The 12,562-nt window shown below is 58.0% G+C and overlaps 2 protein-coding genes across 2 annotated transcripts; one reads left to right on the forward strand and one right to left on the reverse strand.

Annotated features, from left to right (window-relative positions):
* Window positions 1–2,396: 2,396 nt before the first annotated feature.
* Window positions 2,397–4,965, forward strand: LOC150048918 (endothelin-converting enzyme-like 1). Its single transcript, XM_090354339.1, has 6 exons — window positions 2,397–3,161; window positions 3,584–3,652; window positions 3,757–3,867; window positions 3,947–4,039; window positions 4,187–4,311; window positions 4,896–4,965. The coding sequence occupies exons 1-6, from the start codon at window positions 2,397–2,399 to the stop codon at window positions 4,963–4,965; spliced, it is 1,233 nt and encodes a 410-aa protein (XP_090210465.1).
* Window positions 4,966–5,595: 630 nt separating this feature from the next.
* LOC150048919 (intestinal-type alkaline phosphatase-like) lies at window positions 5,596–9,545 on the reverse strand. The gene is made up of 11 exons (XM_090354410.1): window positions 9,479–9,545; window positions 9,273–9,389; window positions 8,965–9,080; window positions 8,587–8,761; window positions 8,331–8,503; window positions 8,119–8,253; window positions 7,562–7,634; window positions 7,336–7,470; window positions 7,058–7,249; window positions 6,503–6,613; window positions 5,596–6,420 (listed from the first exon to the last, which is right to left on the reverse strand). The coding sequence occupies exons 1-11, from the start codon at window positions 9,543–9,545 to the stop codon at window positions 6,095–6,097; spliced, it is 1,620 nt and encodes a 539-aa protein (XP_090210536.1). The 3' UTR covers window positions 5,596–6,094.
* Window positions 9,546–12,562: the final 3,017 nt, after the last annotated feature.

The raw sequence follows: 12,562 nt of genomic DNA on the forward strand, positions 1-12,562 counted from the left end.
TACCAAGACATGTGAAAGGGTATCAATGTATGTGAATTAATGCACCTTCTATCTGGCAAATATCATGTAACCCTTTTATTAATTACAATAAAAATATATTTAAAAATTAAGCTGTGGGTTTGTATGTCATAGGTACATATTCATGTATGTAATAAAACATTATGTCTATTGCATATATAGCCAATCATGGATTTTTATGTCTATGTAGTTATATTCATATCTCCAAGACCATGTCCATAACACTGGATACCCAAATATTGACTCATCACTCTTGTTCTGTTTGGATCTAAAAAGATATAGATATTATGTGCCCTTTTTTCCTTTGGTCTTGACTTATCTCACTCAACATGATTCACTCTAACTCCATCCACTTCACAGCGAATGCTATTATTTTATCCTGTCTGTTGACTATGTAGAATTCCATTGTATATATAAATATCACATTTTTTTTGTATCCATTCATCTGCAGTAGGACATCTTGGTTGTTTCCAGTGCTTGGCTATTGTGAATAGTACAGAGATGAGCATAGCTGAGCAGGTGTCCTTATCATATCTTGGGTTATGATGTTCAGGATAGATAGTGGTATGGCGGGATCGTAGGGAAGATCTGTTTTCAGTTCTTTAAGAAACCTCCACACCACTTTCCAGAGTGGCTGAACTAGTTTACATTCCCACCAACAATGCAGTAGGGTTTCTCTTTCTCCACAACCCTGCCAACACTTGTTGTCTGAGTTCAGAATATTGGCCATTCTTGTTGCAGTAAGGTGGTATTTTAGGGTTTTTACTTGCATTTCCTTTATGACCATGGATGATGAGCATTTTCTCATATGTTTTTCTGCATTTTAACCTCTTCTTTTGATAAGTCTCTCTTTAGTTCCCTTGCCCATTTAGTGATTGTTTTATTGGGTTTGGGGGGATTAGTTTCTTGAGTTCCCTGTAGATACTGGATATTTAGCATTTGTCTTATGTATTATTGGTAAATATCTTTTCCCAGTTGGTTGGCTGTCTTTCTACTTTAGTAGCTATGCTTTTATCTATGCAGAAATTTTTATTTTTATGTAGTCCCATTTGTCAAGTCTCTCTCCAGTCTGTTGTTACCCTGGGACTCTGTTCAGGAAGTTTTTGCCTGTGCCTATGAGTTCCAGTGTCTCTGCTACTCTATCATGTAACAGTTTCAAGGTTTCAGGTCTGATATTGAGGTCTTTGATCCATTATGACTTAATGCTTGTGCATGGAGAAAGGCTAGGGTCAATTTTAATTTTCGGCATGTGGCTACTCAGTTCTGCAAGCACCAATAATTGAATAGGCTGTGTTTGTTCCACTTTATATCTTTGGCTCCTTTGTCAAATACAAGTTGACTATAGGTATGTAGTTCTATTTCTAGATCTTCTGGTCTGTTTTTGTGCCAATACCAAGCAGTTTTTGTTATTATGGCTCTATAGTAGAGTTTGAAGTATCATATTGTAATACCACCTGCATTGCTTATTTGCCTAGAATGGTTTTGGCTATTCCAGGTCTTTTCTTGTTCCATATGAACCTTTGGATTATAACTTCTATTTCAGTAAAGAATGTCTTTGGGATTTTGATGAGGATTGCATTGAATTTGTACATCAACTTTGGCGGTATGGCCATTTTCACTCTATTGGTTCTCCCTATCCATGAGCATGGGATGTCTTTCCGTTTCCTGGTATCTCTTTCATTTCTTTCGTTAGGCTTTTATAGTTTTCATTAAATAATTCCTTTACATCTTTGGTTAAGTTAATTCCTAAATATTTTATTCTTTTGGCAGCTGTTGCAAATGGGATCATTTTCTTGGTTTTGCCTTCTGTTTGCATATTGTTGGCGTACAGAAAGACTACTGATTTTTTTTAAGGTTAATTTTGTATCCTGCCACTTTGCTAAAGTGGTTTATTAATTCTAGGAGTTTGGGAGTGGAGCTTATCAGGTCACTCAAGTAGAGGATCATGTCATCTGCGAATACGGATAGTTTAATTTCTTCTTTCCCTATGTGGATCCCTTTGGTGTCCTTCTCTTGCCTTCTTGCTCTGGCTGAGGGTTCCAGCACTCTATTGAAGAGAAGTGGAGACAGTGGGCATCCCTGTCTAGTTCCTGATTTTAAGGTAAATGGTTCCAGTCTTTCTCCATTTAGTATGATACTGGCTGTAAGTTTGTCATATATGGCTTCAATTATTCTAGGGAATGTACCTCTCCTTCCTATTTAAAGAAACCCTGCCTGTGCCCCAATGCCCTGGCGTCCATTCTCGGCCCTCTCCTTCCCTTCTTGCCAGGTGGCAAGAGCAGGCCACGGCCCAAGCCCACTGAGGCCATGTGAACTGCGGCCAGGAGACCCGCAGCCAGTGGCATCGCTGCCTACAGCAGGGCTCGGGCCGGGACCCCATGGCGGTGAAGTACGCGGGCCCTGGGCGCACGCGCGGGGCCTCGCTGCCGCCCGGCTTTCCGCGGGCCGCGGGGCGCAGCGCTGGCGGGGCCCGGGCCGGCCTGCCGCGCTGGAACCGGCGCGAGGTGTGCCTGCTGTCGGGGCTGGTGTTCGCCGCCGGCCTGTGCGCCATCCTGGCCGCCATGCTGGCGCTCAAGTACCTGGGCCCCGGCGCGGGCGCGGCGGGAGCGGGCGCGGGCGGCGGCGGCGCGTGTCTCGAGGGCTGCCCCGAGCGCAAGGCCTTCGCGCGCGCCGCCCGCTTCCTGGCCGCCAACCTGGACGCCAGCATCGACCCGTGCCAGGACTTCTACTCGTTCGCGTGCGGCGGCTGGCTGCGGCGCCACGCCATCCCCGACGACAAGCTGACGTACGGCACGATCGCGGCCATTGGCGAGCAGAACGAGGAGCGGCTGCGGCGCCTGCTGGCGCGGCCGGCCGGGGGCCCCGGCGGCGCGGCGCAGCGCAAGGTGCGCGCCTTCTTCCGCTCGTGCCTCGACATGCGCGAGATCGAGCGGCTCGGGCCGCGGCCCATGCTCGAGGTCATCGCCGACTGCGGCGGCTGGGACCTGGGCGGCGCGGCCGCGGCCGCCGAGCAGCCGGGGGCGGCGGCGCGCTGGGACCTCAACCGGCTGCTCTACAAGGCGCAGGGCGTGTACAGCGCGGCCGCGCTCTTCTCGCTCACCGTCAGCCTGGACGACAGGAACTCCTCGCGCTACGTCATCCGCGTGAGTGCGGCCCGGGCCGGGGGTCCGGGGGACCGGGGGGCCGGGGGGCCTGGCCCCGCGCCCGCTCGCGCCCCGGGCGCCCGAGGGGGGATGGGGGCGCTGCGCGGAGCCGCGGGGGCGGCCGGCGGGGACAGGGGCGAGGCACGCGCCAGGCTGGGCTGCCCACTCCCGCCCCCAGCGCCTCCACCTCCCGGGCCTGGCCAGGACCCAGCGGCGGCTCCCACAGCAGCCACAGTGCGGGAGGAGCCGGGCTGGGCTGGGAGGCTCAGCGCAGCGGCGTGGGGGTGCGGCGGGGGCCAGGAGTTGCTGGGGGCGCCCCAAGGGCTGGCGGGGCTGCCCCGGGCCTCTCGGTGGGGGGAAGTCGGCCTCGGAAGGCTGGCGGATGACCTGGGATGGGGGGGCCCTGTCTGCTGCTTCCCCAGATTGACCAGGACGGGCTCACCCTGCCGGAGCGGACCCTGTACCTGGCTCAGGATGAGGAGAGTGAGAAGGTGCCTGGCCATGGGGTGGGCTGGGGCAGGCGAGGGCCCCAGCAGGGGCGACCCGGGGCCAGGCCCGTCCCCCACCCGGCTTAGGAGTCCCTGTGGCACCGCAGATCCTGGCGGCCTACAGGCTGTTCATGGAGCGTCTGCTGAGACTTCTGGGAGCAGAGGCTGTGGAGCAGAAGGCCCTGGAGATCCTGCAGCTGGAGCAGCGGCTGGCCAACGTGAGGGGCGGGCAGGGGCTCTGGGCGGGGGCTCCAGGGGCTCCAGGGCAGGTGGGGCTCAGCTCTGGTCTCCACCCAGATCACTGTGTCGGAGTACGATGACCTGCGTCGCGATGTCAGCTCAATGTACAACAAGGTGACGCTGGCACAGCTGCAGAAGATCATCCCCCACGTGAGTGGCCCGGCCGGCGCCCCGTGATGGGGGGGCCCCAGGCAGCAGAGGGTGGACGGGGACCCCCGTGCACCTGGGTTCCGGGCCCTCTGTTCCTCCTCCTCATCTCCTGCCTGTCCTGTATGGCTGCTGTCCTGGGCCCCACAGCTGCGGTGGAAGTGGCTGCTGGACCAGATCTTCCAGGAGGACTTCTCAGAGGAGGAGGAGGTGGTGCTCCTGGCCACAGACTACATGCAGCAGGTGTCCCAGCTGATTCGCTCCACGCCTCGCCGGTGAGGCTGCAGGACACCCACCATCCCTGTCACCCCTGCTCCTGCCTCAGTCCTCATCTGGGCATCCTGGTCCTGTGTGCTTGGCAGCTGTGGCATGGCCACCTCTGTGCAGAGCCACATCAGGGGAGTCAGTGGGAGCACTGTAACAGGAGTCCAGGTCCCAGGTCCAGAGGCCATTGCTCCCTCCTGCCCCAGGGCAGCCCGGGCAGCCTTCTGAGGGGCTGTTTCTTTCCCTGGATGTGGGGAAGCTGAGTCTGGATGGTTTCTAGGGGAGGTCTTGCAGCAGGACTATGTATGGAGGGTGGCTGATGAGGTCCAGCTGTGGTCAGGTGTGTCCAGTGTCCCGGCCAGGGAATGGCAGGAGACAGACGGTGTTGCAGGTGCCCTCAGGACCAGGGCGGTGTCCTGCTGTGTGACTGAGTCCTAGCACCCTCCAGGCTGAGCTCCTGGGTGCCTGCACGGATGTGCCGCCCATCCACGTGTGCAGGGCGTGTCCTGGGTGGCTCCGGGGCGGGATCACTGGGGGAGCAGGATGGGGTAACCCCCGCATGTCTGAGGACAGCCCTGTGTTCACCTGGCCCCAGGATCCTGCACAACTACCTGCTGTGGCGTGTGGTGGTGATGCTGAGCGAGCAGCTGCCCCACCCGTTCTAGCCCAGGAGATGTGGCAGCAACAAGCCCCAGGTGCTGGCCCACACCTCCCTGGCTCTCTGCACTGGAGCACCTCTCAGTTGCCAGCATGGCCAAGGTGAGCATGAGTGCACAGTGTTCTGGTGCTGAGTGGGTAACCTCCCACTCTTGTCTTGGGCTGAGGCCTGGTCACCCCAGAACCACTCAGCAGCCCTCAGCCTGAGCTCCTTCGGGGCTCAGCTATTCGACACTCCTGCCCTTGATGCCCTGCTCCCCTGCCCACCGGCGCAGGCTGCTCAAGGTAGGACCTTCCACACGGATGACCCGTTGTAGTTCTCCCTTGCAGACTGGCAGCTCAGCATCAGGAGGCAGTTTCTGCCAGCCATGGTCTCCCTGCATCCCACACAGCCCCTCCTCTGTGCTCAAGGCTTCACTTTGCCCAGAACCCTTGTGCACCTGCCCACCTTCTGGTACCCTCTTCCAGGCCTCCAGATCCTCCCCCCAAACCTATTCATCCGCACTCTGCCAGCCGAACCTTAGGCACCAGCTTTGCTTGTATGACATTATCCGCCCATTACTTTTATTATTGCTGTCTGTCCAGGGAGAATGGAAGTCAGAGGAGGGCAAGACAGTTCTTTTCTAGGAACCACATGTGCTACGGTCTGTGGAATGCCCTGCCCCAGTCCCTTTGCTCCCTGCTCCTCCTTGGATTCCTAGCAAAGGAGCAGCAGGCAGGGGTCTTAAGAAGCCAGGCTGCCAGGCTTCCCTCCCGTGCTCAAGTCTCAGGATTCTGTAGGGACCACGGAGACCAAAGCCACAAAGTCATGACACTGGGTCAGGCTGGTTTGTGAGTGGCTCCATTGGGTCAATACCTGCTGAATCCTCTGAAAATCTATACATGGGGTGGAGTGGTTGTGCAACCCTCTCCTTTACCTGGTGGGGGGCAGTGAAGTCTAGGGGGGGTGCTCAGCACCCTGAGTACCGTGGCCCACTCAATCACCCCCAATCCAGGGACGATGTGGATAGCCTCAGATGGTGGCTCAGGAGCTGGCAGCAGAGCTGGGAGTAGGAAACTGGCACAGAGGCAGGGATTCCATAGGTAGGGGCTGGGAAGACAGCAGGGGGTCCCTGGGATGGTACTAGGGGTGAGGGATCAGGAGGCTGCGGGCATGCTCACTAACAGCAGCAGTGTCCCTGCCAGCAGCATCAGGGAAGGTGGAGCTGCGGCCACGCTGGGACCTGCAGCATTGTTTTGGTCAGGGGCAGGAGTATTCGTCTGTCCCGCGGGGGGCGGCAGGCCGCAGTCGGTGTAGGGCTCCAGGCAGGCGGCGAAGGCCATGACGTGAGCGATGTAGCTCTGCTCCTGGACGCCGTGCATCAGGTGCGCCTGCGGGCCTCGGGAGAACACCGCCACGTCCTCCCCGCCGTGCGTCTCTGATGACAAGGGCACGGCCGCCTGCTGCCGGTATGTGGGCTCACCTGGTCAGATGAGGCAGTCACGGCGGTGACCTTTACACCAGAGTCCCTGGTGGGCCTGACCCCTGCCCTGCCCCGCACTCACCACTCTCGGTTTCTGTGACATTGGGTCGGTTGCCTTGAACATGGCCAGGGCCGTTGCCATAGAGGATGGATGTGTAGGTCTTGCCGTCCGAGGCCTTCTGTGGAGCCAGGCCTGTAGAGGAGGAGTGGACACGTCATCCTCTGTGGAGCACTGCTTATGGGCATGCGTGCCGCCGGCCAGGTCACTAAGAGGGCCAAATACAGATGCTATTCTGACGCCCCTCCTCCTCCTCCCGCCAGGAACTGAGTATCCAACCAAGGCCCAGCCTAGGGGAGAGCCTTCTACCTCCTGAGCCACGCTCCCAGTCCTTTTTGGACAGGGTCAGTGAGCCCAGGCTGACCTTCAAGGGCAGGACTTTCTGCCTCTGCTTCCCAGGGAGCTGTGTGGTGCCACAGCTGGCTTCGTTGCACCTGGCCCCCTTGGTGGCGGTCCTGGGGATGCACCTCAGGGCCTGGCGTCTTCAGAAGCAGGCGCCAGAGCCTGGGAGCCGCCCCTGGACGCTCTGGACAGATGGAGACCCTGACCCGGCAGCCCTGCCACTGCGCCCCGGCATACCGAAGATGGAGGCGCCCCTGAGCGTGTAGCCCCCGAAGGAGAAGACGTGGGAGTGGTCGGCGGTGACGAGGGTCAGCGTGTCCTGCTCGCTGGTGAGCAGCGCCGCCCTGTCGATGGCGGAGTCGAACTGGACGGCCTCGGTCAGCGCCCTGTAGGCGGCGCCGTCGTGATGGCCGTGGTCGATGCGGCCGCCTGCGGGAGCACAGGGGAGGGCGATGCCTGCGGCGCCCGCGCCCCCGCGGGCCCCCGCGCCCCCGCGTCCCCAGACCCGGCCTCACCCTCCACGAACAGGTAGAAGCCGCGGGGGTTCCTGCTCAGCAGCCGCAGCGCCGCCTCCGTCATCTCCTCCAGGGACGGGTCGAGCGCGCGGTCGCGGGAGACCTCGTACTCCATGTCGGAAGGCTCGAACAGGCCTGCGGGGAGGCGGCGGGTGAGCCGGGCTCCGGCGCCGGGCCGGGAGGGCGCGGCGGGCGGGCGGAGGGCGGAGGGCGGAGGGGCTCTTACCCAGGAGGTGCGTGACTGCCGGGTCCCTGGCGGCCTGCAGGAGCCCCGTGCGGTTCCAGACGTACTGCGCCCCCTAGGGGCCAGGGCGGGTCAGCGGGAGGACCACGACCCCGCGCCGGGCCCCGCCCCTTGTGCTCGGCCCCGCCCCCGGCTATGCTCAGCCCCGCCCTGTCTGTCCGACTCCGCCTCTTCTGCCTGGCCCCGCCCCCGGCCCTGTCTGCTCAGCCCCGCCCCTTATGCCCAGCCCTGCCTCTTCTGCTCGCCCCGCCTCTTCCACCCGACCCCGCCTCTTCTGCCCGGCCCCGCCCCCGGACCTGTCTGCCTGACCCCGCCCTGTCTGCCCAGCCCTGCCTCTTCTGCCCAGCTCCGCCTTGTCTGCCCAGCCCCGCTCCCGGCCCTATCTGCCTGACCCCGCCCCATCTGTCCGGCCCCGCCCCGTCTGCCAGTCCCCGGCCCTGTCTGCTCGGCCCCGCCCCTTCTGCTCGGCCCCGCCCCGGCTCTGTTCAGCCCCGCCCCGTCTGCCTGACCCCGCCCCCGCCCCCGCGGGGCCCTGGTACCTGGCGCTGCCCCAGCCACTCCTGCACCAGGTCGCGTCCGTCCAGCCTGGTTCCGGCCTGCGCGGCGTCGGCCGGGTACTCCGGGTCTGGGGTCCCCTTGGGGAACATGAACTTGCGGCCCCCGCCCAGGATCACCTGTGGACAGAGGACCGTCACGGGGCTCCGCCCCGGCCTCCCCCGCGGCCCCGGCTCCCCCACGCGCGGGCGCTCACGTCGATGTCCATGTTGGAGATGAGCTGCGTGGCGATGTCCCGGCAGCCCTCCTGCAGCGCCGAGGCCGGCATGTGGGCGTCCGAGTACCAGTCGCGGTTCACGGTGTGCGCGTAGGTGCCGGCGGGGGACGCGTGCTGCACGCGGGTGGTGGTCACCACGCCCACCGACTTCCCTGCACACGCGCGGCAGGGTCAGGAGGAGTCGCCCCGAGCGGGTAGATGCCGCCCCTGTCCTGAGCTCGGCTCCCCTTCCCACCTGCTTTCTTGGCGCGGTACATGACCGAGGCGACCTCGTTGCCGAAGGTGGTGTTGCACTGGCCAGTGCGCGCGGCCGCGCTCAGCCCGATGGTCTGGTAGTTGGCCTTGACCCCGCACAGGTAGGCCGTGGCGGTGCCCGCGCTGTCCGGCACCTGTCTGTCCACGTTGTAGGTCTGGGGACGCAGAAACTCAGTTCTCATCGGGGTCAGAATTGACTTAGACAATTGTCCTGGCCATTTGGGAATTTCCCTCATTGACCCCAACTCCTACCTGGGCCCAGCTCTCTGGGGTCTCCCTCTCTGTCACTTCCCTTCCTCACCCCACCGCCATCTGCTCCCCCCTCCCCACCGTGGAGCCTCAGATGACCAGCACGCACCTTGGAGAGGGCCATGTAAGGAAAATGGTCCATGGCCAGGGGCGTCTCAGGTCCCAGATGGCCGCCCATCTGCCCCTTTAGGATACGGGTGGCCGTCACCGTGGGCACCCCCATTCCTGAGGAAGCAGAACCCTGTCACCTCTGACCCCCAGGGCTCGCCTGGGCCCTGCAGTGGCCTTTGGTGCAGAGCTGTGAGGACCCTGGTGTCCAGGCTTCGCACACTCACCCCCCAGGGCTCGCCTGGGCCCTGCAGTGGCCTTTGGTGCAGAGCTGTGAGGGCCCGTGGTGTCCAGGCTTCGCACACTCACCGTCCCCCAGGAAGAGGATGAGGTTTTTGGCTGCGGTCTGAATGGGCTGCAGCTTCTTGGCCGCATTCAAGGCGTCGGCTGCCTTTCGGTTCCAGAAAGCTGGATCTTCCTCAGCCACTGGGCCAAGAGGAGTGTGGACCCAGGTCAGACAGGACAGATGGGGGTGGGCAGCCCATCTGTTAGGGGACAGGGAGGCACCCCATTACCTGGAATGACACCAAGGGACAGCTGGACTCTCAGGGCCAGTAGCAGCAGCACCCAGGACCCCTGCATGCCTGCGGCTGAGGATGGGGTTGTAGCGGGATGGCCAGGTGGGGACACCACTGGGGCACAAGGTCCCTCTGCTCCAGCCAGAAAAGGACTTTGTTCCCGGCTGTAAAGATTCCGTGTCCCTCCCCCATGGAGGCAGCCTCCCAGTCCCCACCCCTGCCCTGTGAACTGATGCCCTGCTGGAGAGAGGGAAGCAGTGGGGCGGAGCTGGTTAGCCTGGGGCAAGAGTCCTGTGGGAGCCCACTAGTCTCACCCAGGTATGGGGGTGCCTAGCACCTTTCCTGCCAGCAGCTGGGGCCAGGCTCAATTCTGGGTGCTGAAGACAGATGGGACTCAAGGTTTCCAGCCTGGACCAGGAGCTCAGGCTTAGCCTCCTGCTGTCAGGAGCTCCATGCAGAAGGGGAAGCCGACGCAGAGTGATCTGCTCCCCATCCTGTCTCAGTGAGAGTGGTTGTTGATGCAGGCCGGTGCCTAGGATTGCAGCCCCTTGAAGAAGCCAGGCCTGTGTGTACATGGTAGATTTTGTAGTTCTTGTAGTTGTTGGAGGTTTGTTGTGCCTGCCTTGTCCCTGGGTTCTGTTTCTGTGAGTGGTTTCTATGTGTGTTCACATGTTTGTATGTATTTGTGTGTATGTGCCGTACATGTATCTGTGTATGTGCAGGCTCATGAGGACGGCAGTGCCCAGGGTCCTGGGCCAGACGAGGCATGGGCTGACTCTTTTAAAGCAGCCGTCAGGCTTGTGGGTGATAAGGTTGTCCCCTGTTCTCTTTGACCAATAGATGGATCCCATGGGTGAGTCTTTCTCCTTGGGCCCAGGGCACACCCATGGGTGAACCTTTGATAAGGAGTTAAGAGGCTTCTTAGGTGGCTTCAGGCTGAGTTCAAAAGTATTTCTGCAACCCTGCAATCCCATATCGGAGTGGCTATTCAAGAGAATTAAAAGTAGAGATTCAAAGGACCAGGCTTGGTGATACATACCTGTAATTCCAGCACTCGGGAAGCCAAGATAGGAGTTATCTCAAGTAGGAGGCCAGCCTAAGCTAAGTATCAGAGAATTTTTCTAATCAACAGCAATAACAAACAAGCAAGGACTATATATCATGTTCAGAGCAGTACTTACAGGAGTCAAAAGATGGGGCCAAGTGCTAGGGCTGTGCTGTACTTCGGCTTTATTTATCTCCCAAAGGTTGGTTGGACTGCTGTCCTCTGAAGGCATTTGCATAGTCATGGGTCCCAAGGCGATCCTGCTACAGGGATGTAGAAACAAGCAAGATTTCTGGGCATTGGTAGCTCAGGACTATAATCCTACTTACTCAGGAGGCTGCAAAGCCAACCCCAGCAGGAAAATGTGAAAGACTCAGCCCAAAGTGAAGCTGTGGCTCATGGTAGAATGACAGACTTGAGAAGGGTTGGTGGAGGGGAGTCAAATGAGAGTGTAAGATCTGGACTTCAAGTCCCACTAGTACAAAAATAAGTTAATAGAATAAATATAATTGTAATATGTTTCAAAGGAAAAGATGCCTTTCTCTAAGTTTTCCCACAGCCTATCCATAATAGCCGCCTTTTACACTTAGCTTCTTCCAGGCCACTCTGTGTCTGCCTGCCCCACCACACTCCCCCCCTCCCCTTAGGGCCAGTTTTCCTGGTCCTCCCATCTCCACGGGGCCTCTGACTCACCAGGAGGACATGACCTGGGGACCAGCCCAGCCCCTGCCAATTACCCCCACTGGTGACTCTCCCACCCACTTTGAATTAGGAAAGTCCTGTTTCTTCAAGTTCAGCAAGAACTGTTTGGGAAGTGGAGGTATGACTCAAGTGGCAGAGCCCCAGCCTTGAGCAACGAAGTCCAGCAAGAGTGCAAGGCCCTGTTCTAGGATCCAAAGAAAAGAAAAAGCAAATATTTGAGAGGCTAGGGGCAGGTGGCTAAGTGGTAGGCCACTTGTCCCAGTGCTGGGAAAAAAATAGTTTTATTGACATACACTAATTATACAAACACATTTGTGCATTATGGTTTGAGAAGGTGTATTATACATATATATTTATACATATATATATATAATGAAGTCTGAGTAATTAGAATTTCCATCTTAAACATTTCTTTGTATTAAGAATGGAAAATTCTTGGCTAAAGGTTAGTGGTGACTAGCTACTGAGCAAGACCTTAATCACTTTATTTTTGTATCAGGCCAAGGTTAAAGGTTCAGGACTGTAGTCAGTCTTCAGTCAGAAGGCCTATGCAGGGACACACTGGCTGTAGACGGAATTCCACCATTCCTGGAGAGTCACAGGACGCAGTAAGGATGAGACCCAGGGAAGCCCTGGACACTTGGCCCGTCCCCAGGGCTGCAGTGCGCAGACTCTTTTGATTTCTCGCGTCTACCCACACATCTTCCTATAGGGCACGGGCTCTACGCAGCTGTGTCACCTGAGGAGGTCCAGGTAGCCGCCATGGTCAGGTTACCACATGGCTCCAACCCCACAGGACCCCTGTGTAAGCATTTCAATTCCTCCCTGCACCCCATCCTGCATCCCTAACCCCTGGCAACCAGTAATCCATCTGGCTCTCCAAAACGGTGATATTTTAATAAATTACATCCACAGCTTCAGATAATTTATAGGGTCTTGGGGTGATTTTTCACCCACGCATAATTTCTTAGAGACTGGTTCCAGCATGGACCAGTAGTCCCAGGTCTGCGTGGCTCACCACTCACCCATAGGACAGCTGGGTACAGTCAGCCTTGGCTAATGTGACTTAGCTTGCTATGAGCACGTATGGACAGATGTCAGCGCGCACACTGAGGTAAGTGACCAGGAGTGACACTACTGGTCCTAGGGTATTTGTGTGTCATTTATGTTCAAGTTGTTGGTTCCCTTTTGTTTTCCAGTCAAGAATTTAACCGAGGGCCTTCAACATACCAGACAAGCACCCTGTCATTCAGCTACATTCTCAGCTCTGCATGTATCATTTTTAGAAAAAGAAACTGCTGTGCTGTTTTGCAGGGTGGCTGCACCACTTCATG

Source organism: Megascapheus bottae, chromosome 21, assembly GCF_031878675.1.
Source record: "Megascapheus bottae isolate mThoBot1 chromosome 21, mThoBot2.hap1, whole genome shotgun sequence".
Lineage (NCBI taxonomy): Eukaryota > Metazoa > Chordata > Mammalia > Rodentia > Geomyidae > Megascapheus > Megascapheus bottae.